The sequence below is a fragment of the Mustela erminea genome, chromosome 1 (genome assembly GCF_009829155.1).
Source record: "Mustela erminea isolate mMusErm1 chromosome 1, mMusErm1.Pri, whole genome shotgun sequence".
In the NCBI taxonomy this organism is placed as follows: Eukaryota; Metazoa; Chordata; class Mammalia; order Carnivora; family Mustelidae; genus Mustela; species Mustela erminea.
Genome location: NC_045614.1, coordinates 17,279,758 through 17,306,874, shown reverse-complemented (window position 1 = coordinate 17,306,874; position 27,117 = coordinate 17,279,758). Strand labels below are relative to the sequence as shown.

Sequence of the window (27,117 nt, the reverse complement as noted above, 5' to 3'; positions counted from 1 at the left end):
ATGGTTGCTATTTTTATTTCCAGTTCATAGAGATTAGAATTAGGTACAGAGAACTATTGAAGTCATGTTGTAAACACATGGGCCAGTAGTTTTTTGGGGGCCTGTAAAACTTCTAATCCTAAGTACAAATAAAACGTTTATCCACTAGCTTACTTAAGTCTGATCTACATTCCTAATCTTTTCATAGTGGTTTGTTTTTTTGTTTGGAACTCTTAAAAGTTTGCAAGTGTTCTTATAATCTCTGAAAACCCTCTTTGGAGTATAAGGTGAGTTTTGAGATGTGACAGGCAACCAAAGAGTGAGAATGGAATGGTGAAAGTGGTCTTTTCATTTACTATATTAACATAGTAATTAATGGCCTTTTTTATACCTCAGCTCACCTCAGTTATACTGGAGGAAGGAGCTATCTTGTTAATAAAGGGACTCTTGCCTGGGACAAGGACTTTGTGTTTTTGTTTTTGTTTTTTTTAATCCCCCCTCCCTTTTTCTGAGAGTCCCTACACCAAAACAGTATTTCTTAGCCTCAGAACCACCTGGCAGGGCCCGTAATGAAAATGCACATTCCTGGGTCCATCCCCAGACCTATGAATCCTGGTGGAGGGCTAGGAGCAGGAGCTAGAGGTCTAAGGGGGTTAGTCAGCAAATTCCCTTATGATTCTTTAGCAGTTAGCTCATGCCACGGCTTTTCTTATAAATGGCTGCATAGATTAAGTATAAATTACTGTTTAGATGAGGAGATAGAAGATGTATTGGGACAAAGGGATAAAAGTGTAATGGTTAAAAGGTGATGTCAGTAAGTCCAAGTTAATTGGAGAGAATTAATTATGGAACATCTGAATTCTGTAAGGAGATACAGATAGCAAAAAGCATTGGAAAGGGCAGTTGAAAAATTTAAAAAGGACTTTTGAAAATTACCAAAAGGAAAGTTTCAACAAATACCACCCAAGATGAACACGTTCTTTAAAGTATTGTGTGTGCTTTAGCTGTCCTTTTTGGAGAGCATATGTACCATAACGCTCTGCCAGGCACTCTGCTAAGCACTTGACACATTAACTCATGTAATGCTCACAATAAGCCCTGAAATTAGGTATAGGGATTTTTTTTTTTAAACAGATGAGAACATTAAGGTATCACCTAGTAGGTAATGGAAGTGAACTAGCTCTTGTCTTTCCTCTTAACCGTTATGTTGCATTGCAGATTGTGGAGAGCAGTTCCATCCTCTTCCAACTCAGACAGTTGTGGTCATAACAACCAATGTTTCTGTGTGCTAGAAAATAAATTTTAAAATCTATTACATTGTTTTGTTTAGAGTTTTAGAAATGGTATATGTTTATTTCTGCAATTTGTTTTTTTTACTCTTTATTTTAAAATTTGATCCACATTGATAAATATGTAAACATATTTTTAACTACTATTAAGTTTTTCATCATATGAGTTTATTATATATAATCCTTCTAACGAACACTAGTGTTTTTAAGCTTTTGCTCTTACTGTCACAGCATCTGTACATGTTTCTGTAAGGCATATCCATGGAAGTGGAGTCACTGGGTCCTAGCTGGTTAGCCTTCTTTTTTCTTTTTTTTAAAGATTTTATTTATTTATTTGACAGATCACAAGTAGGCCGAGAAGCAGGCAGAGAGAAAGAGGGAAGCTGGCTCCCTGCTGAGCAGAGAGCCTATGCGGGACTTGATTCTAGGACCCTGAGATTATGACCTGAGCCAAAGGCAGAGGCTTAACCCACTAAGCCACCCAGGCCACCCCCCTTCACCCCCCCCGCCTGTTAGCCTTCTTGACTTTGACTGTTGCGGGAAATTTTTCTCTAAACTCCATTAATATTGCTTTTATTTTTAACTCTCCTTTTCTTTTCTTTTTTTTTTTTTAAGATTTTATTTATTTGATAGAGAGAGACACCAAGAGAGGGAACACAAGCAGGGGGAGTGGGAGAGGAAGAAGCAGGCTTCCCGCTGAGCAGGGTCCTTGATGTGGGACTCGATTCCAGGACCCTGGGATCATGACCTGAGCCGAAGGCAGATGCTAAAGAACTGAGCTACTCAGGCGCCCCAGCTCTCATTTTTTTTGATAGTTTATCAGAATAGCCACAAAATAGTCATTAAACATGTTGACCTATGCTAAAATCTCCATAAAAACTTCCCTTTGGCTATCTCCTACTCTCAAAGCTTACAGAATAAACATTTCTTAAAAACTGTATTATTGGTGGGGAGTATCCTTATAATGTGATGGTTTCTTAGGCAGTGTTATAACTCCATCATACCATTACCAGATGGCTTTCTTTCTTTTTTTTTTAAAAATTTTTAAAAAGATTTTATTTATTTGACAGAAATCAAGTAGGCAGAGAGGCAGGTAGAGAGAGAGAGGAAGGGAAGCAGGCTCCCCGCTGAGTGGAGAGCCCAATGTGGGGCTCGATCCCAGGACCCTAAGATCATGACCTGAGCCAAAGGCAGAGGCTTTAATCCACTGAGCCACCCAGGCGCCCCCAGATGGCTTTCTGTCTGATAAGATTCAGGAACAGTCCCAGTGCACCAAGTGTAGGCATTCCTTTGTTTGCTTGTGTTTATTCTGATTATGGTGTGTCAGTGTCAGTATAGGCTTTGGCATTATAGACTAAATTAGGTGTAACATGAATCCAGTCATCATGGGTTGCTCCAGGTATGAATTTGAAGTTATTCTGGAATAGAATGCTGTAGATAAAACTTTGGCCAGATAGAGGAATGAGCCAGAATGATTTTAGATTCCTAGGAGGGTTATTTGCCCTGCCGATAATGAAGAGTTGAACTCTAGTTTACTTTTTCTTGGATTGTTGCCCTCTGAAATTCCCTTTTGCATGCCTAGATTCTGAATTTTAGTCAGCTATAGCTGAGAGTCTTGGGAATTCTTTTGGGTAGAGGATGCTATGGAGAGGACAAGATAGGACAGTTTAAAATGTAGTTTTGCATATTTTAATTATTAAGAAGAGTATATTAATAGTACTATAGCCTACAACCTCCATATCAGCCCTTGATCAGTAAACATTTTTTTTATTTCTTGCTCTTATGATTGTCCTAAGTCATCTCCTTAACAAAGCTAAAAGCTCTTCCAATTGAAGTTGGTTGTCTTTTTTGGGGATGTCACAAACCAGGTAACTAATAACCCAATGTAATTTACTAGGTAACTAAGTACTTAGCTGATGGAAATATATTAAGTCCCTATAACCTGATGATATTTGTAGTTTGTAAAGTACAAGCAGGAAATAGTCTGAAACTTCTTAGTCTCTTTTGAGTTTGTGAAACTAATGATAACTAATTTACACAATAAAGAGGGTGAAAAGGTACATACTTGCTTTGAACACAAAACAAGTATTAATATCTAAAGTATATAGAGCATTCCTACTAATTAATAAAGAAAAAGCGAGCACAAAGGAAAAATAAAGAGACACCATCCAGACACTTTACTAATCCAAATAACCAATAAACATAGGAAGATGTTCAACCTCATTAGGAATCAGGGCAGTATCAGTTAAAACTATCAGGTGTCATTTACATGCCTATCAGATTGGTAAAAAGTCTGATGACTTGTAAGAACACGAGCTCCTACACTGCTTGGGGGTTGTAAATGGGTACAGCCACCTTTTTTTTTTTTTTTTTTTTTTTAGATTTTCTTTATTTTTCCAAGAGAGGGAGAGAGTAGAGCATGCAAGGGCTGGGAGTGGCAGGCAGAGGGAGAAAGAGCAAGGATCCTGATGCTGGACCCGATCCCAGAATCATGACCTGAGCTGAAGGCAGAGGCTTAACTAACTAAACCACCCCGTCATCCCTGGGTGCAACCACTTTTATAAACACTTTGGAATTAATTACTGAAAGTGAATGGATATGTATCTAGAGTCACAGCAGCATTGCTTATATTAGAAAAAGTAGAAACAAATTTCCATTAACACTAATATAGACAATTTATAATGTAATCCTAGACTTAAAAATTTGTCATGAAAGTGAAGGACTAGGGCTGCATGCAACAGAACGGAGGACTTCTAAAATGTAAGGATGAAACACAAGCATGACAAAAGTTTTGTCCAGTATAATTTCCAGAAAGATTTAAAAAATAGATAAAATTAAATTATAATATTTAGGGTTTTTGTATAAATGATAAACCTATTTTAAAAATAAAAGAATGATTTTCTAAAAAAGTCAGGAGATGTTAGCAAAGAGGAGGTATTATAAGAAGGGAAGGGCACATGGAGCACTTCAGGGATGCTGGCAATGTTGTCCTCCCCCGGCCTTCTCATCACATGCATGTTGATTTTACGGATAATGCTCACTTGTTTGTTAAACTTACTTGTTTACAAATCACTTATATACTTTATGTGTACTGTATTTCATCAGGAAGTATTAAAAATACTGCTTAGAGCAATTAAAGATGGTTGATGGCCAAAATACTAAAGTATTTAAAAAGGGTAAATTAGGGGTACCTGGGTGGCTTAGTTGCTTAAGCATCTGACTTTGTCTCGGGTCATGATCCCAGGGTTCTGGGATCAAGCCCTGTACAGGGCTTCTTACTCAATGGGGAGCCTGATTCTCTCTCTCCTTCTGCTTACCCCTCCCCTGCTCATTCTCTCTCTCTCTGACAAATAAATTAAATCTTTAAGAAAAAAAAGTAAATAATTTCTTGGACCGATTAAGCATTTAACAGAATAAATTTTTAAATGCTATAGAATTTTGCATTTTTGTATATATAAATGTTCATGTACCAGTAATTAAAATATACCTTAACCATTTTTATACTTTCATATTGATATTGATTTTTTTTTAAAGATTTTATTTATTTATTTGACAGAGATCACGAGTAGGCAGAGAGGCAGGCAGAGGTGGGGGGAACCAGGCTCCCTGCTGTACAGAGAGCCCAATGCAGGGTTTGATCCCAGGACCCTGGGATCATGACCTGAGCTGAGGGCACAGGCTCTAACCCACTGAGCCACCCAGGTACCCCATTCATGTTGATTTTTAGTTACTTTAGATCCTTTTGGGAAGGCGGTGATGCATAAATTAAAAATAAGTACTTCTGGTAAATGTAAATTAATGAAAGCAATCAGTTGGCCTCCTGGCTCCCTTCCTCCCAGGTATCCTAAAAGCTATTAATCCCACAATTCACAATTGATTATCAACTTGAGTACCCAAAATTATGGACGCTGTATCATACATAGGATTGGCATGATAATTTTTATGTATGTCAGTACAACCACTAAGCTCGTAATTGTAGTGGGAGGTTCAAAGGTTATTCACTTTCTATATTTTGTTTGCAAAATTTTGTTATTTTTACTTAAGTTTCTGCAGGTTTACTGTTTATTTCCTTAAGAAAGAATGCTACTGTTTTTATTTACCAGTGGAGTTTTATATACTGTAGTGTCTATTCAATAAATGTTTATTAAATGAAAAATTTAAGAACTCAGTTTTTTTTTTTTTAGAACTCAGTTTTATCTCTTAAGTCTTCAGAGTTAGAGAGGCCTTTCTTGGCTAATTATGAAAAGAAAACCCCACCTCTCTCTCTTCTTTTAAAAAGATTTATTTATTTTGGTGGGGGCAGGGACAAACAGACTGCCTTGGTTGCAGAGCCCCATGTGGGGCTCAATCCCAGGACCTGAGATCATGACCCAAGCTGAAATTCAAGAGTCAGAGGCTTAACTGAGCTACCCAGGTGCACCAGAAAACCCCATCTCTTAGCCTAGTAGTATTTGTGTCTCAAAACTCTGTCCAAAGTGAGGTTCTGACTGTTGCACTTGGGGGAAAAGTAGAATTTTAAAGCCCTTGGTCTTTCCTATTTTAATCCTCTAGAATTTAAGACACAGGAGGTTTTACATTTAGGATATGCAGGGGAAAGCCATCATTAAAGAAATTGTCCTGAATTAATGTTTAACCATAAACTGGTTTTTCTGTATATGTCCTTAATCTCTTCAAAACATAAGTGATACTGGAAATGAAAAAGAAATGAGCCTTGGGACGCCTGGGTGGCTCAGTTGGTTAAGCAGCTGCCTTTGGCTCAGGTCATGATCCCAGCGTCCTGGGATCGAGTCCCACATCGGGCTCCTTGCTCGGCAGGGGGTCTGCTTCTCCCTCTGCCTCTGTCTGCCATTCTGTCTGCCTGTGTTCGCTCTCTCTTCCTCTCTCTCTCTCTCTGACAAATAAATTAAAAAATCTTTAAAAAAAAAAAAAAAGAAATGAGCCTTAAGTGTACATTTTAGAAGGAAAAAAGTGAGTTTACATTTCTTCAGAGTCTTGTAAGTAGCATTTCATGTTTTCTTGTTTTTGTTCCTTAGAGTTATGTGAGTTTTGTGGTATAATATAAAATAGAAGTGTTTAGTGCCTTGCCTAAAATTATGTTGAGATGATAAAAAGTTAAGTAACAGAAAATTTCCTTAAGGGATTCCGGGTGACTCAGTCAGTTAAGCCTCTGCCTTCCACTCAGGTTATGATCCCAGTGTCCTGGGATCAAGTCCTTGGTCGGGCTTCTTGCTCAGTGGGGAGTCTGCTTCTCCCTCTGCCTGCCACCCTCCCTGCTCATGCTCTTAATCTCTCTCTCTCTGGCAAATAAATAAATAAAATATTTGAATAAAAGGAAAAGAAAATTTCCTTAAGATTCTTGTCTTTTAGAGGCGCCTGGGTGGCTCAGTGGGTTAAGTCTCTGCCTTCTGCTCAGGTCATGATCCCCTGCATCTGGCTCTCTGCTCAGCGGGGAGCCTGCTTCCCTTCCTCTGCCTCTCTGCCTACTTGTGATCTCCATCTGTCAAATAAATAAATAAAGTCTTTAAAGAAAAAAAAAAAGATTCTTGTCTTTTGGATTTGCTTTCTTCTAATTTATTATCAGTGCATTCTAGAATTTTATCATTTCAGGCCATACTGGTTTACTGCTGTCTTTATATCTCTTCTGTGTTAGTTGCTGTCTCGTGTAGATTTTATTCTGTTATTGCCGCACTACTTATTCTCAAATTCCATGTTGATCATATTATTCTCCTTTTTTGGGTTCAGTAATGGAGCTTTCTTGCTCATTCACATCAAATACAGATTCTTTTACGTAACACCTCCAGGATCTTCTGATCAAACACCAGCCTTCCTTTTGATGAGGTTTTTCTTATTTTCTTACTTCCTCACCATACCTTATCTGCTCCAGCCTGGCCAAGCTAGGCACTATCACAATTTTCCATTTCCCTATGCTCAAGATTTTACTCATTCTCTCCTTTATCTTACCTGTTGCTAGCCCTGCTTCTGGTGACTCTCATTCTAACCACTCCCTTCCTTCATAGTTTTCTAACATTTTACAATTAATGCTTCATTATTTGTTTTCATATGAATTAATTTTATCTCCCCAATAATAAGTTCTGTAAGGTATCTTTATATCTTTGGTAAGACAGCTGGAAAACAACTATTGGTGGGTTTTTTGTTGTTGTTTCCCATTGTTTAAATGTAATATTTGAAACTTCCAGAGAAAATATATATGTTACAAAGCATAATTATAAAAGAACCACTTGTGAGCACTTCTCTCCTTTGTGCTCCCTGCTTAGCCCCTAGAGGATACCACTGTTTTGAATTTTGTGTCGTATCTCCATTGTCTTTTTAAAATTGATTTTTTAGGCATGCATCTATGAAAATTTTGTTTTTGAGGTTTATATAATCAGAGTCATACAGCATATAATCTTCTGGAACTTTTTTCATGTAACATGTTCATAAGATTGATGAATCTTGTTGCATTGGGCTGCACTTGATTCCTTTTTCTGTGCTATAATAATCCATTGTATGAAAATGCTAATTTATATAACCTGGCCACAGACATTTGTTAATAGTTCTTTGATATTACAGTGAACTTTACAGTGGTTATTCAGTGAACTTAGTATAACATGTGTCTAGAAATATCTTTAGGATTTATTCTTAGGTGTGCAGTGCTACGCATAGGGGATACAGATATTTTATTTTTGAAGCCAGTGCTTTATTTCTTTTGGCATACTTTTCACCATTAATTTGCTCTGTCTCCTGTAAGAGTAGATTTTTGTTCGTTTTGGTTCATTGTAGTGACTTTAGCAACTAGGATTATACTTGACATATAGTAAGTACTTGGTAAATATTTGATGAGTGAATGAAATGCTTTTCAAATTGTGATAGTGTCTAGCTTGGCCAGGCTGGAGCAGATAAGGTATGGTGAGGAAGTAAGAAAATAAGAAAAACCTCATCAAAAGGAAGGCTGGTGTTTGATCAGAAGATCCTGGAGGTGTTACGTAAAAGAATCTGTATTTGATGTGAATGAGCAAGAAAGCTCCATTACTGAACCCAAAAAAGGAGAATAATATGATCAACATGGAATTTGAGAATAAGTAGTGCGGCAATAACAGAATAAAATCTACACGAGACAGCAACTAACACAGAAGAGATATAAAGACAGCAGTAAACCAGTATGGCCTGAAATGATAAATTCTAGAATGCGCTGATAATAAATTAGAAGAAAGCAAATCCAATTTTTACTTTCATCAACAGCATGTAAAATTCCTTTTGATCTACATCTTTGCCTAGATTTGACATTATCAGACTTAATTTTTTCCCCAGATTAATCTAGTAAATATGACATGATTTCCCACTGTGGATCTATTTGTGTTTTCCTTATTACTGGCAAGGTTGAGCATCTTTTTAGGTTGATTCTTAGATTAGTGGCACATTTGTTGTTGTTTTTATAACCAGATACTTTTTCTTTGCTATGGCAGGTGGATGGAGAGCTAGAAGCTCTGCTGGAGAATGGTGAGGGTCTCTCTGATAAAAACCAGGTGCTCAGCTTATCCCGGCTTATGGTTAGAATTGAAACCTTGGAACAGAAACTTACCTGTCTTGAGCTTATACAGGTGAGTTCTTTGATATTAATTTATTTTTTGTTTCTGAATTTGAGTTGGGGCATCTAATGTGCAGTCTAGAATGATGACAGGAGAAGGGATAACTCTGAGAAAAGTTACTCTTATTTTTTATTTATTTATTTATTTATTTATTTAAAAAGATTTTATTTATTCATTTGAGAGAGAGACAGTGAGAGAGAGAGAGCATGAGCGAGGAGAAGGTCAGAGGGAGAAGCAGACGCCCCATGGAGCTGGGAGCCCGATGCGGGACTCTATCCCGGGACTCCGGGATCATGACCTGAGCCGAAGGCAGTCGTCCAACCAACTGAGCCACCCAGGCGTCCCAAAAGTTACTCTTATTTTTAAAATGGTTTGAAAATTCTATATGATTTTGAAAGTTTGTCCTCTTAAAAATGTCAAGTTCAGCATCATTTAGTTTTTTAGTAGATCTTTTTTGCTTTCTCTCTCTAGCCAAAGAGCATGGTGGGATTTTTTTTGTGTAACAATTCATGACATTTGATATAGTCCCCCCATGATTATTAGTATGTCAAGGCCATTTTTACCACAGGATCTTGAAGCAAGGAATTTTAATGATAATCTCGTTTACTCCAGTTTATTAAGTATGCCACAAGAAGTTGAATAATTTTAAAAAAAGGATGATTTAAAAGAAAACTAAGAGAAAAAGCCTTTTGAAAAAACATCTGAAGGGAAGAGAGAAATGAAAATGATTCACACTATTATAGTTTTAGGTTTTTCGATAAAAATGAATATAATTTGGTTCTTGGTCTTTCAGATTTGAATTTCATTGTAAATGACATATTGATGTTTGTTTTTCTGTAAAGTCTATTTATATAAAGTCCAAGTTGACTGGATACAATTTAGGTATCAAAAAAAGTTATAATTTCTTTAAAGCATTTGTTATTTGTACACTTTTAGTCGCATTAATCACAATAGAGTTTCTAGGTAAAGTTTTGTGAATATAAATAGACTTTTTATTCCTCTCTGTGGACCCTTTTTAATGTTCTGTGTGGTATTACCCACCCCCAACCCAATACCCTGCATCCTGCTTCCCTTCCCCCACGGAAGAACACACATTCACAGTCTTGCCTGAAGTCTTTTCTGGAACGTCATGGACTGTCTTTGTTGTGGATTTGGATGGCAGAGCTAGGTGATGGCCGGGAAAGTAACCAGAAGCTTCAGGAAGAGGTCAGTTCACAATCAACTTGCTTATTTCTTAAAACCTCCATATAGAGTGCTTAGGTTGAGTGATAATATGAGTAATAATGAATTTACCATTATAGTTACCATTGGAATTAAATAAATATCATCTCAGTGTCATTCCTGTAATTATAACCTTTTACGTAGACCTTGCTAGTAGTGAGTTTGCCCCATGGTTTTTCCTAAAGTATCCCTGTAGCTGAGACTGCATAATTGGGAAGTGCAAGAGCAAGATATCACATCATAGTTAAGTGAAGGATCTAGTTTGTTGCTAAAGCCATAGTTTTAAATGGGAAACCATGTGAAACTTACATTTGGGGGCTCTAAAAAATTGGTGAAGAGGCGAATTCTGGAATGGCAAGAGTAAGAACATTTTGAGGAATCAGTAAGTTTTTTAAGATCTAAATAAATGTTCCTTGGCAATGTCATTAGTGGAGTTGTGATATTTATACCTTCCCATGAAATAATATTTTTAATCTAGTTTAAATGTAGTTCTTTTTAATCATAGTTTCTAATATAATACCGAAGTCATTTAAAAATGCACTTTAAAAACAAAACAGGAGTGAGCAAGTAAGTGGTTGTCTTCCCTCTCTTCTTCCTCCCAGGAGATTTGTCAATAAGTAGAAGTTGAGGAAGATTTGGAGTTTCTTCCTCCCTCCCTTCCTTTCTCCCTTTTTCCCGCCCCTCCCTATTCCTTTTTGTACAGATCTAGTTGACTTTATTAAATGATTCTGTGATTAATGATTAAATGAATTCAGCAGTATTCTATCTAGAAAGTAGAGAGGAACAACTTACTTTGGGGATTCTGTAGATCTACATTGGGGAGTACTTTGGAAGAAATTCTTGGATTTCAGAGTGGAGGGGATGGTTATCTCTGGAGAGAGAGTCTTTCTTTGTTAGCTGTTTATCAGAGGCTAAAAGAGGTAAGTAATAGCTGCATTTTTTGTGGATGAAATATCATTTAAATATATGTTGTTGCATAGTTCCCAAGCCGATATCATAGTCACTTGGAAAACTTTTTAGAAAAACATAGCCAGGATAAGGTCCACTAGTATATATATTTTGAAAGATCTACACAGGTTTGAGAACTACTGGTAGAAGATATTAATCGATCCTGTTTGATATTGGGAGCAGTTACCTGTTCTGCATTTTATTCTTGCTGGTCAGTCTTTAAAAAGTTTTCCTTCCTTTCCAGAGGAAACTAGTACTATAACATTTAACCCTTTTGTAGTTATAGAGACTTAGGTCTTGATAAGACAGTAAAGAAAACCCACAGGTCTTTCAAAAATGATCTGAGTCCCAGCCAGAGATTTGAAAAGTCAACTGTGTAGAGTGATGTGACTTTTTTTTTTAATTTGTTTAATCAGATTATAAAGACTTTGGAACACTTACCCATTCCTACTAAAAATATGTTGGAGGAAAGCAAAGTACTTCCAATTATTCAACGCTGGTCTCAGACCAAAACTGCCATTCCTCAGTTGAGTGAAGGAGATGGATATTCAAGTGAGAATACGTCACGTGCTCACACACCACTCAACACACCTGATCCTTCCGCCAAGCTGAGCACCGAAGCTGACACAGACACCCCCAAGAAGCTCATGTTTCGGAGACTTAAAATTATAAGTGAAAATAGCATGGACAGTGCTATCTCTGATGCTACCAGTGAGTTGGAAGGCAAGGACGGCAAAGAGGACCTTGACCAGTTAGAAAACGTCCCTGTGGAAGAAGAGGAAGAGTTACAGTCACAGCAGCTACTCACACAACAGCTACCTGAATCTAAAGTTGAGAGTGAAATCACTGTGGAAGCCAGTAAGCTACCCACATCTGAACCAGAGGCTGACACTGAAATAGAGCCCAAAGAGGGCAATGGCCCGAAACTGGAAGAAACCATTGCTGAGGAAACGCCGTCCCAGGATGAAGAGGAGGGTGTATCTGATGTGGAGAGTGAGAGGAGCCAGGAACAGCCAGATAAAACAGTAGATATAAGCGATTTGGCCACCAAGCTCCTGGATAGTTGGAAAGACCTAAAGGTAAGAAAACATTTTTGTTTATTTTAACCTGAATTACTCACATCTAGAGTTCCACGAATCTTACGTTGAATTACCTACTTCTTTAGCTATACATCTATTTGAAAAATGGAATGCCGTCTCTTTTACTGACAGCTGATTATAAATGTCTCAAACATCTTTTAAACCTTGGCAAGAGATATAGCAGCCAAACTAATATACAGATGTCCCCTTTTCTTCATTTAGAAAAGCATATCACAGCAGTGAATTCAGTTTTTCAAGTGCTCTTTACATTAAAAACAAAGCCAGAAATCCTTTGAGGAACAAATGTATGATTCTATGTTTGAAAGTTCTTTGTAAGGTCCTAGGTTAAAAAAAAAGAATGAATGTTTAAGTTGATTGGAAATTAATGTATTGCATTAATTAGAAATTAAAATTAAAAGTTAAATGGAAAACCAAGGTAATTTAGCAACTTCTCCTCAAAAATGATTGAACATAAATTTCTGTTCCAGTAAAATAACTTTATATGGAGGTAGTTGGTATTCAGTTCCCCTGTTGTTTTTGAAATAGGCCTGCCTTTTAAATGCCTATTTCTTTGTACAAAAGATGTGACCTAGAGGCAAAATAGAGGGGTCTGGAACCCCTTAACGCTTAATACATACATAATCTCTGGTTAAAGAATGTAGCAAGATGTGTAGGGTTTGCTCTGTAGAAATCCCAGGCTGGGTCTTGGATAAACACAGAAGTGGATAACAGGATGAGCCTAGAAGAGAGGTGTTACATTTTGATTGTAAGTGATCTGGATCTGGGGTTCAGGTCTTGAGGACCCCGTGGGACCAGGTTACTTGCTATCTTCTGTTTTTCTGTTCCTCTCTTCTCCCAGAAGTGAAGCAGCCAGATAAACCAGCAGTGCAGGTTTATGTGCAGCAAGATGGACATCTGAATCCTCTCTGTCCCCAATTATGACTACAAAGCTCACCCAGTAGATCCTGCAATTTGACCCATACGAAACTGGCCTTATACTGAGCAGAATGAGTAGTGGGTTGGTTGTGCACTGTGCTTACTTTTGGCATTTGTAATTTGCTGTGTTGAGACCCTTTAAGTATTGTGTGGTTTCAGCTCTCATTGACCTATTCATGCTACTCTTTCTCACCACTTATAGTTTATCATTAACTCAATCTTATGAAATTCTTCCTTTTTATAAACTTTAGTAAAAGGAAGGATTCATAGTAAATCTGGTAATGATACGACATTTGAACTACAGGAACCAAAATTTCAGTTAAATTGAAAGAGATGCTGGGATGGTCGTTTGGATGAACCTTCCTTTAAGGCCTGCTTTGTGAGGGCACAGGAGGCTGGAAGAAAGTCCCTCTTGTGTTCAGAGACTGCTAGTAGAGCCTCTGGCATGACTGGCTTCATAAGGAAGGTGGGAATGGAAACATGAACATGAGTGGACATAGAAAGACCTTACAGACATGGTTTTATATAGCAAGGGTGGGGGGCAGACCCATAGTACACTTCTGCCTGCTAAGTCTCTGGTTGACATAATTTTCAGAAATGAGACATAATCATCATTTCTTAAAAACCTGTCTTAAAATCTAGGAGAAGTAAGTACTTTTGTTTCTCTGTGTGGTAGTTTTTATTGTCATGGTAGTGGTATGAATAGCTCTCTGGGATATCCTTAACTCAGTTAGCTATAACTGGTCATTTAAACTCACACTCTAGACATTTTTGAGTCCTACAAAGTTATTCCTTCCCCTGCTTGTCGTCCTCCCTCCTCCTATCTGAAAGATCAAAGCAGTTGCATAGTACTACATAGTTTGATGATCCTCTTGATTTGAGGTTTAAAATTTTATTCATACTTTTAAAATATAGCCTTCTTAACCTTCATATTTTGGATTTATCTGATTCTTAGCATCAAAGAAGCCATTAAATAAGATTTTCCTTCTTCACACTTCTATTTTGCTCTGGAATCATTACCCATCTAGAATTGGGATACTGAAAGAGGTGGTTACTTGACTGAACTGTGATGTTTTGTTACACATTGGTGCTGGGGCTCTTAATTCATCTATCATTCTAATTAACATTTACCATGGTTCTAATTTCAAAACTCTGATTGTGGTTGTCCTTAAATAAAATATTTTAGCTAGCATTTAACCAGAACATTGAAATCAGAAACCTGTAATATGAACATGTCTTAGATAAACACATGGACTTGATGTGATTACTATATACTCATACTATCCCGGCATTGAAAGAGTTAACTACTTCTGTCTGACTTCCACCTATGTGTTCAAGTAGACATTGGCAGAAAAGAAAATGTCTTACTCAACCAACCTTTGTTAAGCACCTGTTGCCAAGCACTGTGTTAGTTGCTGATGTTGATTCCAAGATCATACTAAAAAGCATTGATCTAAGATTGTGGTTAGCCACTCCAAGCTTCCCTGACCTTCTGGGGCCACTGTAACGTTGTTGGACATGTGTTCCACTTGGCCTTCCTACACACTGGATGGAGTGAAGAACTGAAAGAGGTTGCTTCAGATCCTTAATCTTGATTTTGCTGTGAAGGCAGACCATAGGGATCATCAGTAAATGAGAGAGGGGGGGAGGGAAGGGAATGAAGCTTCATGAATTACTCTTTGTCCTCCCAGATCTGATGATGATCCCCCTTGTAACTTGAACCATTTCCATCTAGCTTCTCAGGGCAGCAAGGAGCTTGTTAACATCACCAGCTGACCATGTGTCTCCTTTTCTCAACTCCATTTTCAACTTCGTGCTGAAGAAAAACAAGAACCTAGCGTGCATTCTGTGAAGAAACAGGAAGATGGTTGGGAAGTTGGATGATGCATGAAAAATATAATAGGTGAAAAGAGGACAGAGGTGGTTAACTCACTGGCGCCGGCGTTATTTTGGTGCGTCCATTGCCGACAATGGATGTCGTTCTGGGAAAATCCCGACTCCTGGCGAGAAAGGATTAAGTGAGCTACTTTTTCTATACCTCTATACACAGGACTGCTGCCTTGGCTTCACAGGGCTTACACATTTTGACTCCTAAAGTAGACCTCAACAAGAAACATCACCTAACACATTGCTACACATAAGCATGGATTCATTTTCACATGCAGATTTACCAGGCTACATTTTCAGCAGGGACATGTGCATATATTTCTGTTCGCAAAAGGAATTATTGTACATCACCCCTCATGCTGAAAATCTACCCTAGACTTCACAGGGCAAAACAGCTGATTTTAAGTGGTGATTAATTATAATTTGACTGGAAAAGTCTTCATTCATTTGGATCATGAGAAGAAGAGGTAAGGTTCCCATGAATTTGGCAGTTTTTGTTTCCGTTAAATACCCAGTAGATTATGATGGCTAGTGATTCCAGAGCCTCTCTTGTAAATACTGAGATTACAGGATGTGCATTTCTCCTTATAAAGAGATCTGGGTAGTTATAATACACCTGGATTAGATGATTTAGCGGCAACATTCTGTAAATGCGATAAGTTGGACTATTCTTTTTTTTTCAAATTTATTTGACAGCACAAGCAGGGGGAGTAGAAGGCAGAGGGTGAGAGAGAAGCAGGCTCCCCACTGAGCAGAGAACCCAACTCTGGGCTTGATCCCAGGGCTCTGGGATCATGACCTAAGCTGAAGGCAGATGCTCAACAGACTGAGCCACCCAGGTGCCCCAAGTTGCACTATTCTTAATGATACTTTTTTTTTTTTTTAAGATTTTATATATTTGAGAGAGAGAGAAGTCACAAGGAGTGGAGAGGGGTTGAGGGAGAAGAAGATTCCCTGCTGAGCAGGGAGCCCAATGCAGGACTTGATCCCTGTCCTGGGATCATGACCTGAGCTGAAGGCAGACAATTTACTGACTAAGCCACCCAGGCGCCCTTAATGATATCCTTACTCCTATTTTATTCATATTTATCTCAAGACATTATCTTTAATTCAACAAACGTATTATTTGCCAGGAAAGTTAAACATTAAACTCTTTGTAGAAAGTTTAAATAAAATACAGAGTTGCAAAAGTTTTGAGTGACTACTGGGATCTTAGTCTGTAACAAATATTGTATGTGGAATCTGCTATGCAACATTTCAAAATGAAATTATGTTCCCTGGATTTCTGTAGTAAATTTCAGAATCCTTCATTGAGATTATTCTGTATCCGCAAGGATCAATATTATCCTTTTTAAAATTTGCCCCTAAAGAATTGCCCCTAAAGAACATGGTTTTTGATACTACTTCATTGAAATTTTTTTGTAAGTATCAGACTTGGTAAAAGACCAACCTGGTCTAAAACTTATTGGTAGTCCCTTTTGTTATTATCAGATAAATCCTTTCATCTAAATCAGGGGTTGGCCACATCTGCCTTACTGCTTGTTTTTGTAAAATTTTTTGGGAACGGAGCCGTACTCATTTATTTTCATATTGTCTATGGCTGCTTTTGCACTGCAGGGGTAGAGTTGAGTAGTTGCCTCAGAGACTGAATGGCCAACAAAGCCTGAGATATTTACTATCTTGTCCTTTACAGAAAAAGTTTGCCAATAAGTGATCTAAACGGTAAAGTTCAGAGCCTGGCTGCTTTGAAACCTTCTGGTTTAAAAAAAAAAAAAAAAAAGTTTATTTATTTACTTGACAGAGAGAGGGTGAGAGCACACAAGCAGGGGGAGAGGGAGAAGCAGGCTCCCCGCTAGCAGGGAGCCTGATGTGGGGCTTAATCCCAGGACAAAGGCAGGTGCTTAACTGACTGAGCCACCCAGGCGCCCCAAAACATTCTGATTTTGAGTGAAGTCATTTTGACAGTTTATCCTTTGAGATGACGTCTTAATTCTGTTTCCCTAAAGACATAATGATCATGTTTCTATATCTCATGAAGTATTTTTTTAAAAAAAGTCTTGACTCTGTTTAGGGAAAGTTACTTTAAATGATTTGGATGTAAGACTGAGAAATGGGAGAGGATATATATGATAGAACTACTGGGCCAAGAGACCTTTAAAGAGTATTGTTTTTTCCTCAGGACCATGATCAGGTTAGTTGGAAACTTAAGGGACTTTCTGAGTATAGATAAATTGGTGTAATCTAATCTTATATGTAACCATAATAAAAATGTATAGATTTTCCTTCTTAATATTGTTAACTTTTACTTGTGTAATTTCAGACTTACAGGAAAACTGTAAGAATACTATTCTGTGTATTCTGCATGGTATATACATTTTAGGGACAAATGCAGAAAAAAGTCAGCTAAAAATTCCTCTTATCCCTTTACTCAGATTCCCCAGTGTCAACATTTTACCAAATTTCTTCATCATTTTCTCTTAATTTTTTTTTAACTTTAAGGAATAAGTTACAGATATGATGCCCATTGCCCCTAGATATTTTAGTGTATATTTTGTAAAAAAACAAGGACATTTTTCTTTATGATTACAATATATTTATCAAAACCAGCAAAATACAGTGACTTAATACTATTATCTGACCAGCAGATCTCATTCAGATTTTACCAATTGTATACCTAATGTGTTCTATAGCAGAAAAAAAGAAAAAAAAGTTTGATCCAGAATCTGGGCTAAAGTGTTACATTGAGTTGTATCTCTTTAATAGTTCCTCAGTCTTTATTTGCTTTTTATAAACTTCAAATTTTTAAAATATTTTTGAATTTTTTAGAATATTCTTCAGCTTGGGCTTATCTGAAGTTTTCTTTTGGATTCAGGTCATACGTTTTGTGAGGAGTATTGAATTGTGTCCATATGATGTTGATTTGTCCCATTATTGGCATTGTCAGCTTTGATCACTTCATTAAGATGGTGTCTGCCAGGTTTTCCCAGTGTAAAGTTACTCTTTTCTCCTTATAATTAAAAAGTACCATAGAGGAACACCTTTGGAAGTATGTAAATATTCTGTTTTTTATCAAATTTATTCATTAGTTTCAACGTCTGGTGAATTTGCCTGAATCACTTAAAACTATGATGGTTGCCAAGTGGTGATTTCTAACCCTCTTTACTTTAACTTCTGTATGTTTTGGTTGACCCTCTTGTAAGCAAGAGCTTTTCCTGCTCTCCCATGTGGTTCTTACTTGTTGATTAATTTAAGTTCAGACTCATGGATTCTTGGTTATTTGTTTTGTGTGTGTGTGTGTGTGTATGTTGCTATTTTAGTTTTCTATTAAACATTATTCCAAAAGCATTATTTTACCCTGTATCTTACTGATAAAAGGAATCACATCAGCATTAGAACTAGGAAGAAAGATAAATATGGATAATTAAACTTATGAAGAAGGAAAATTATCACAAAGGACTGAGAGCTTTACACATTTAGTTAAATATGAGATTATAATTTAAAAAGTGGATCTCAGAGCAAACTTTCTTTGTTCATTTAATTTTGGCGCGGGGGGGGGGGTGCGGTGCTCAGACTGGCAACACTGAGATCAAGACCTCAGCTGAGATTGAGAGTTGGATGTTTAACCAATTCAGCCACTCAGGCACCCCTGTGCATTAATTTTTAACAACAAAACTACACTGATTTTTCAAGAAGGAAACCCATTAAAAAAATTTTTTTTTATTTTAAAAATAGGCCTGTGTTCAGCTATAGATATTTCCCCCCCAAACTCTGATCACATTTATTTTGATTTGGGAAGAAAATACCACTTGATGGCATGTAATGCAAAATTTAAAGGTTTTCTTTTAAACATCTTTTTTTTTTTTTAAGATTTAATTTATTTATTTGACAGAAATCACAAGTAGGCAAAGGATGGTGGGGGAGGGCAGTAAGCAGGCTTCCTGCTGAGCAGAGCCCAATGCCTGGCTTGATTCTAGGACCCTGAGATTGTGACCTGAGCCGTGACCTGAGGCAGAGGCGTAACCCACTGAGCCACCCAGGTGCCCCAACTTCTAAACATTTTAATACAGAATTTTAAAAAAACTATTAATGGTGAGTAGATGAAGAACATTAAGTGCACCATGCTAATTACCAGCCAGCTACTGGTGTTTCTTCCCTAGTTTTCTCAAGGAAAACTTAAATTGAATCTTCAGCAGAATGATCCTTAAATATACTTTATAAGCAAATTGAGAGCTTTTGTTTACATAGCTTTTAGATTTTGCTTCTCCCAGTTTTATTCTGAAACTCAATTTTAATCCAAACCATAATTACCGTATTAGCTTTGTAATATTCTCTGTTGTATGCAGTTCATCAAAGCAGTAATATACCATTAGGCTCTGTTCACCCAGAATTTAGGAAGAACAGAATTGGTCACAACCATGTAAAAACAAATCTCAGGGCACCAGTCTGGTTCAGTCAGTGGAGCATGCAAATCTCAATCTCAGGTTCAAGAGTTCAAGCCCCACAATAGGTATGGAGCTGGTGGTTTCTTTACCCCCAGGGCCATCCTTCATCTTAAAGGCAAGAATAACACTAATTTCTTCCCAGATTGCTCCTCTTCCTCTTAAAGCTTCTTCTGAGTCTCCTCAAAAACAAGATTTGCTTTAAATCTACCAACTGCAGATCTGGTTGGAGCAACCTCAATTTGATGAGTTCTCCAAGAACTGGCAGTTTCAGGGAAACCTGTCTTGTAGAGTGTGACAACCACAGCATCTCCAATACCCAAGTTATGCTGCAGAGCCTCATGGATTCTTGTTTTATACAGTGTATTGTGACCCATTAATTTCATTATGTATTTGCTTAAATTGTCCTCGTTTGGCCAGTGTGAGACCCTTTAAGTTCTTTTCTGTGTGATTTCAATATGTCGCCATTAGTTTTTTTTAATCTGGTACAGTATGCCTTTCCAGGCTTATCATATATTTTCCCTTACCCTGGCATTGGCCATTTGTCCAAGAAGCTCAGGTTCCTGTAATGGAAAATGATATTTAGAAACCAAATCTGGGCTTTAGATGAAGTCGTCTTTGCTACTGGGGCATGGCTTGTAGGAGCTGTCAGCAGACTGTAAATACATCCATATTTATATACATACATGTATATAAATATACACACATGTATTTATAGATCCATGCATATACATATGTATATATTTACATGTATATATGTATGTGTGTTTTTCTATATATGAGTAAATGTGTGATCATGTACTTGAAATTTCCTTGTCTTTCCTTCTGTTAGTCTGAGACCACACCCTCTGCTGAATCATTTGATTTTCCCATGCCTCTTTCTGATCATTCTTATTCTGCCTTCCCTTAGAAGGTGATATTTCAGCGTGCCTGGGTGGCACAGTCGGTTAAGCATCTGCCTTTAGCTCAGATCATGTTTCTAGGGTCCTGGAATCGAGCCCCACATGGAATTCCCTGCTCAGCGGAGAGCCTGCTTTTCCCTCTCCAAGCTCTGCCTGCCTCTCTGCCTACTTTTGCTCTATCTCTCTTGTCAAATAAATAAATAAAATTAAATTTTTAAAAAACTGGTATTTTTTGGAGCACCTGAGATTTCTTTTGTCCTATATGTTAAATAGGTCACAGTGTCTCCTCTTAGCCATTTTTAATTCAAGCTCCTGTCATTTCTTGCTAGAATGGTTGTAACAACCTCCTGTTACATTCTTTCCCTCTTCATGTTATCCTTTATTAAACTTCGATGTTATCTTTTTAAAAACACAGATATGATCAGTAGGAACCTCTTGTAGCATCACAGAGGCTTCTGTTAATTATAGAGCCTTTAGTGTATGGCTTGGGAGGTACTTCTGTGTTTATCTAACTTTCGTGCCCAGCAGTGTTTCTTACACATTCAGTGCATGAGTCACATCAGGCTGTTCATACATACTCACCCTTCAGTGTCCTTGTATATGCTGTTCTTTTTGCTTGGAATATCATCTCTTTTCATTCTTTCCTTTTTAAAATTGTCCTTTATCTGGAGTTGCAGTTCACCCCTTGTGATGCTTTGTCCTTTTCTGTGTGTGTGTGTACTACTAAAGTTAGTTGTTCAGATGCTTATTCCCCTCACTGGACCTTGACATCTTCCAGGGCTGGGACCATTTTTTGATTTTTAGAGTAAGGGTTACTTTTATTATGGTATCTTTAAATAGGGGTTATAATAATACCTCTTAATAATAGTGAATGACTACTATATGCCCCCTACTTTTTTTTCTTTCGGAACTGCATATCTGTTCATGTCACTGTCCCATTTAAAGCTTTTAAATGGTTCCTCATTACACTGCTCCATGAGGTCCATTTTTCTTACAAGGCTTGCATACCATGGCATAGTTACTCATTTACGCCATATCACCTCAAGCCATTCTGACCTACCAGTGGGTCTGTGCTAATAATGTTCATACACACACAAACACATTTGCTCAGCTGTGAAAAACAGTCTTTTTAAAAATATATATGTGTGGGCGCCTGGGTGGCTCAGTGGGTTAAGCTGCTGCCTTCGGCTCAGGTCATGATCTCAGGGTCCTGGGATCGAGGCCCGCATCGGGCTCTCTGCTCAGCAGGGAGCCTGCTTCCCTCTCTCTCTCTCTGCCTGCCTCTCCATCTACTTGTGATTTCTCTCTGTCAAATAAATAAAATCTTTAAAAAAAAAAAAAATAAATAAAAATATATATGTGTATTTTTAAAGATTTTATTTATTTATTTGACAGAGATCACAGATAGGCAGAGAGAGAGGAAGGGAAGCAGGCTTCCCGCTGAGCAGAGAGCCTGATGCGGGGCTTGATCCCAGGACTCTGGGATCATGTCCTGAGCTGAAGGCAGAGGCCTTAAGCCACTGAGCAACCCAGGCGACCCGAAAACACTTTTGTTTAGATGTCTCTTGTTAAAGTTTCATCCTTTACCCCCAGAAAGCCATTCTCATTCCTCTAAGATTATTCTGCCCTTTCTATATACGCACTCATAACATCTTTTCCAGCCATAGCATGTAACATTTCATGCTAGTACAGAGTGTGAGGGCAGAGAACACTTCTGTCTTGTTCACTCAGGTTTCCCCAGGGTACTGTGAGAGCCTGATATGTCCTTCGGCACTTCATAAATCTTTGAATGAAGACGTGAGGAGGGTCAGTCTTTTACCATGGTATCAGGCTGCTTATTGAATCCGTGGTTTGTGTATTTAACTTGATAGGTGATCAGAAAACATTTGCGTGCGTGTCATATGATTTTTATAACCCTGTGAAGTAAATGGTGCTGTTTGTATGCCCTGAGATTGTGACTTATCTTTTGAGTGAGAGAGCTGAAAATTGACTCAAGTCTTCTGATTTAAATCCCATATTCTTTCCATTCCTTTTTCTGTTTCAGTGAGTAGTGATTTCTATATCCTTGCTAGGCAATTCACATAATTATGTATCTTTGGTGAATACTTCAGATTTCTCTTAATCTGCTTCTGATTTAGAAACTGTAATAAGTTCAAATTCATTCTGAAATCATAGAAACTACCATTTTAGTGTTTTGTTCAATATCTTTTTCTTCTCAGTGCTGCAGAGGTTGTCAATCTGTGATCTATGATTGAAATTCGGGATTTTCAGGACCCCTGAAATTATAAGCAAAGCTGGGATTTTGTGGGGCAGGGGCTCATAAATATGAGTAGCTTTTCAAACAGGGATGTGTATATGTGTAAGTTGGGAAGGAATGAGCTGTGGTCCCAAAAGTATTTTCTAGATAGATGATTTGGGCACCAAGGGAGGGGTGTTCCTACTCTTAACTGTAGTGCTGGGTTGACAGCCTACTCCTTTTAAAAATTTTTTTTTTAAGTTTTTAATTTTAACTCCAGTGTTGTTAACATTACAGTGTTATATTAGTTTCAGGTATACAGTACGGTGATTGGACACTTCCATACTCAGGGCTCATGATGGTAAATGTACTCTTTAATCCCCATGACCTATTTCACCCATCCTCCTACCTACTCTACCCTTCTGGTATCCATCAGATTGTTCTCTATAGAAAGAGTCTGTTTCTTGGTCTGTCTCTCTCTCCCCCACTTTTTTTCTCCTTTGCTCATTTGTTTGTTTCTTAAATTCCACATATAAGTGAAATCATACCGTTTTTATCTTTCTCTGACTAGCTTATTTCGCTTAGCATTGTACTCTAGCTCCATTCATGTTGTTGCAAATGGCAAGATTTTATTTTTTTATGACTGAATAGTATTCTATTGTATATATACACTACATCTTCTTTATCGATTCATCTGTTGATTGACGCGGGCTGCTTCCATAATTGTAAACATAGAGGTTATATATCCCTTCAAACTAGTGTTTTTGTATTCGTTGGGTAATACCCAGTAGTGCAATTGCTGGATTGTAGGGTAGTTCATTTTTAACTTTCTAAGGAAGCTCTGTACTGTCTCCACAGTGGCTGTAACAGTTTGCATTCTTACCAACAGTGCAGGAGGGTTCCTATTTTCCCCATATCCTCCCCAACACTCATTTCTTTCTTTCTTTTCTTTTCTTTCTTTCTTTTTTTTTTAAAGGCTTTATTTATTTGAGAAAGAGCGCATAAGTGGGAGGCACAGGGTGTGTGAGAAGCAGACTCCCTGCTGAGCAGGGAGCCCCACGTGGGGCTTGATCCCAGGACTCTGAGATCATGACCTGAGCTGAAGGCAGACACTTAACTGACTGAGCCACCCAGGTGCCCCACCAACACTCATTTCTTGTGTTTTTTATTTTAGCTTTTCTGACAGGTGTGAGGTGATATCTCATTGTGGTTTTGATTTGCATTTCCCTGATGATGAGTAATGTCTTTGGAGAAATGTCTGTTCATGTCTTCTGCCCCCTTTTAAACTTTTTTTTTTTTAAAGATTTTATTTATTTATTTGACAGATAGAGCGAGAGAGCACAAACAAGGCAGAGTGGCAGGCAAAGGGAGAGGGAGAAGCAGGCTCCCCACTGAGGAGAGAGCCTGACATGGGTTTGATCCCAGGACTCTGGGATCATGACCCAAGCTGAAGGCAATCGCTTAACCAGCTGAGCCACCCAGGTGCCCCTGCCCATTTTTAAACTTGATTATTTGTTTTTGTGGTGTTGAGTTATATAAATGCTTAATATATTTTGGATACTAACCCTTTAACGGATATGTCATTTGCAAATATCTTCTTCCATTCCATAGGTTGCCTTTTAGTTTTGTTGATTATTTCCTTCACCCTGTGCAGTTTTTTGTTTTGATGAAGTCCCAGTAGTTAATTTTTGCTTTTGTTTGCTTTTGCTCTTGTTTTTTGTTTTTGCTTTTGTTTGCCTCAGGAGAGGACCTATTTAGAAAAGTGTTGCTACGACTAGTGTCAGAGAAATTATTGCCTATGTTTTCCTCTAGAATTTTTATGGTTTCAGGTCTCACATTTAGGTCCTTAACCCATTTTGAATTTATCTTTGTGTGTGGTGTAATCAGTGGTCCAGTTTGAATACTTTGCATTTAGCTGTCTGGTTCTCTCAATACCATTTGTTGGAGAGGCTATCTTTTCCCATTGTGTATTCTTTCCTCCTTTGTTAAAAATTAATCAACCATATAAATGTGGGTTTATTTCTGGGATTTCTTTTCTATTTCATTGATCTGTGTGCCTGTTTTTGTGCCAATACCATACTGTTTTGATTACTACAGACTTGTAACTTGAAATCTGGAATTCTGATACTTCCAGCTTTGTTTCCCTTCCCCCGCCCCAAGATTGTTTTGGCTATTCAGAGTCTTCTCTGGTTCCATTCAAATTTTAGGATTGTTCTAGTTCTGTGAAAAATGTTGCTGGCATTTTGATAAAGATTACATTAAATCTGTAGATTGCTTTTGGTAGTATGGACATTTTAATGCACTGAACCACCCAGGCGCTGCTGGTAGTATGGACATTTTAACAGTATTTGTTCTTCTGGCCCGTGAGCATAAAATACCTACTAGTTTGTGTTGTCTTCAATATCTTTCATGGATGTTTTACAGTTTTCAGAGTACAGGTCTTTTACCTCCTTGGTTATTAAGTTTATTCCTGGGTATTTTATTCTCTTTGGTGCAGTTATAAATGGGATTACTTTATTAATTTCTCTTTCCGTTGCTTCGTTATTGGTATGTAAAAATGCTGTAGATTTCTGTATGTTGATTTTGTATCCTGCAGCCTTACTGAATTCATTTATCATTCTAGTAGTTTTTTTTGGTGAAGTATTTAAAGTTTTCTATATATAGTACCATGTCATCTGTGTATAGTGAAAGTTTTATGTCTTCCTCACCAATTCGGATGCATTTCATTCCTTACTCTTGTCTGATTGCTGAGGCTGAGACGTCTACTACTTTGTTAAATAACGACCACGTACTCTTCACTGCAGTGCTGCATTGACCAGTGCAACTCAGAACTCCAAGCAGTCATTTGGAGGGCTATGGTGATTTTTAGGTTTTAATTAGAAAGATTACAGAAGAGGTAGTTAAATTTCAAAGGTGTAAAGAAAAATCTTAGATTTGGAATTAATTTGCCTGGAAAACAGAACTTTGAAATTGAGAAACATTTAATCACCATGACCTTGATTATTCTTCAGTTATTATTTATCAGCATGAAAACACTTATTTTTCTACACACACATTTGCTATTGGGCTAGGGAGGCCCTGAAAACAGGAACTTGGCTCTGCTGTTCACCTTGTGCTATAGTATTTAGTGTAAACACAGCATGTTAAGGTGTATGTTGAATAAAACTAAGCATTGTTAGGATACATTCTTTGAATTAGAGTCAAGCTGGAAAAGAAGGAGGGCCTGGGGGGACAAGTTTAAAGTGAATGGCAGTGACCTAGGAGGGCTTTTAAAGTATGGCACTTGCTGAAGAGCAGCATTTAGAAGTTGTTTTGAGAGTCTTCAGTTTCTTTTCTTTTTTTAAATTTATTTATTTGACAGAGATCACAAGTAGGCAGAGAGGCAGGCTGAGAGAGAGGAAGGGAAGCAGGCTCCCCGTTAAGCAGATAGCCCGATGCGAGGCTCAGTCCCAGGGCCCTGGGATCATGACCTGAGCCGAAGGCAGAGGCTTTAACCCACTGAGCCACCCAGGCGCCCCAGAGTCTTCAATTTCTTAGGCCTTGCTGCCTGAGACCTCAGAACACTCAGGTACTGTTCTTTACCATGAGTACAGCCATAATGTGCTGAGTCTTTTGGTACTTTGTTGAGGGCTTCTTCTGAGGCATATTAACCTTTTTTTCTTCTTCTCATTTAAAATTTTAAATAGGCTATTCCTGTACATGATACAAAATTCAAAAAGCATAGAGATAAAATGTTTTGCTCCTGGCCCTTCCCTCTGTCTTGTTCCCTGAAGTCAGCCAGCACAACCAACTTCTTGTATAACCTTCCAGAGATAATTTGTGCATGCTGTGTGCATGTATTTAGTCGTTGTTTTTTGTTTGTTTTGTTTTGTTTTAAAGCTGGCAGCACTATTGAGCTCCTTGTTTTTTATTTAATACATTATGAAGTTTGTTTTATAGACCAGGCTTTAAAGAATTTAGTTTTCATAGCTGCGTGGTACTTTATTGTAAACATATGGCGTAATCAGTCTCCTGTTAATCATATTTATCCGTCTCTACTTTGGCCATTGTAATTGATTCCTTTCTTTAGCTTAGTGTGGAACTTTTATGTAGGTCATTCAGACACATTCACATATACAAGTGTTTGGAATATACATGTTGGATAGATTACTAAAAGTGGTATATCTGAGTCCTGGTCTGTGTTATCTGTAGTTAATAGTTACTTCCAAATTGATTTTTATAGTTATACCAATTTAACTCTCATCAGTAATGTATATGCATAAGGGTGCATATTTTACTACACCCTGGCCAACTCAAGTATTGTCTAACTTTATCTTGGATGGACTGATAGAAATAGAATATTATTGTAGTTTTAATTTGCATGTCTCTTATGCATGAAATGTTGAGTATCTTTATATTTCTGTTTCCTATTTTAAGAACTGTGACCATATGTTTTGCCCATTTGTCTGAGGGGGTGAAAACAGAAATTCAGTCTTAACATCTTTGATTTCATGGGAGCACAGTTGTCTGAAGTTAGAAGAGTATCTTCAGGGGTTTCAAAGAATAAATAAAATTATTCTACTCCACTTTTTCTTCACTCTCCCTTCTTCTGCCCCTCTTATGTGTGTGATTTTAT

The 27,117-nt window shown here is 37.6% G+C and overlaps 1 protein-coding gene across 4 annotated transcripts in view; it reads left to right on the top strand.

Annotated features, from left to right (window-relative positions):
- Positions 1-27,117, top strand: part of SETD2 (SET domain containing 2, histone lysine methyltransferase) — a 127,361-nt gene that overhangs the window by 51,289 nt on the left and 48,955 nt on the right. For 3 of the 4 annotated variants that reach the window (XM_032317937.1, XM_032317943.1, XM_032317950.1), the window contains 3 exons: positions 8,732-8,866; positions 9,941-10,060; positions 11,440-12,102. In XM_032317937.1, coding sequence (XP_032173828.1) covers positions 8,732-8,866; positions 9,941-10,060; positions 11,440-12,102 — 918 coding nt within the window. Of the gene's footprint in view, positions 1-8,731; positions 8,867-9,940; positions 10,061-11,439; positions 12,103-15,062; positions 15,393-27,117 lie in introns of those variants that run through there. The other variant, XM_032317966.1, reaches the window with a different exon arrangement.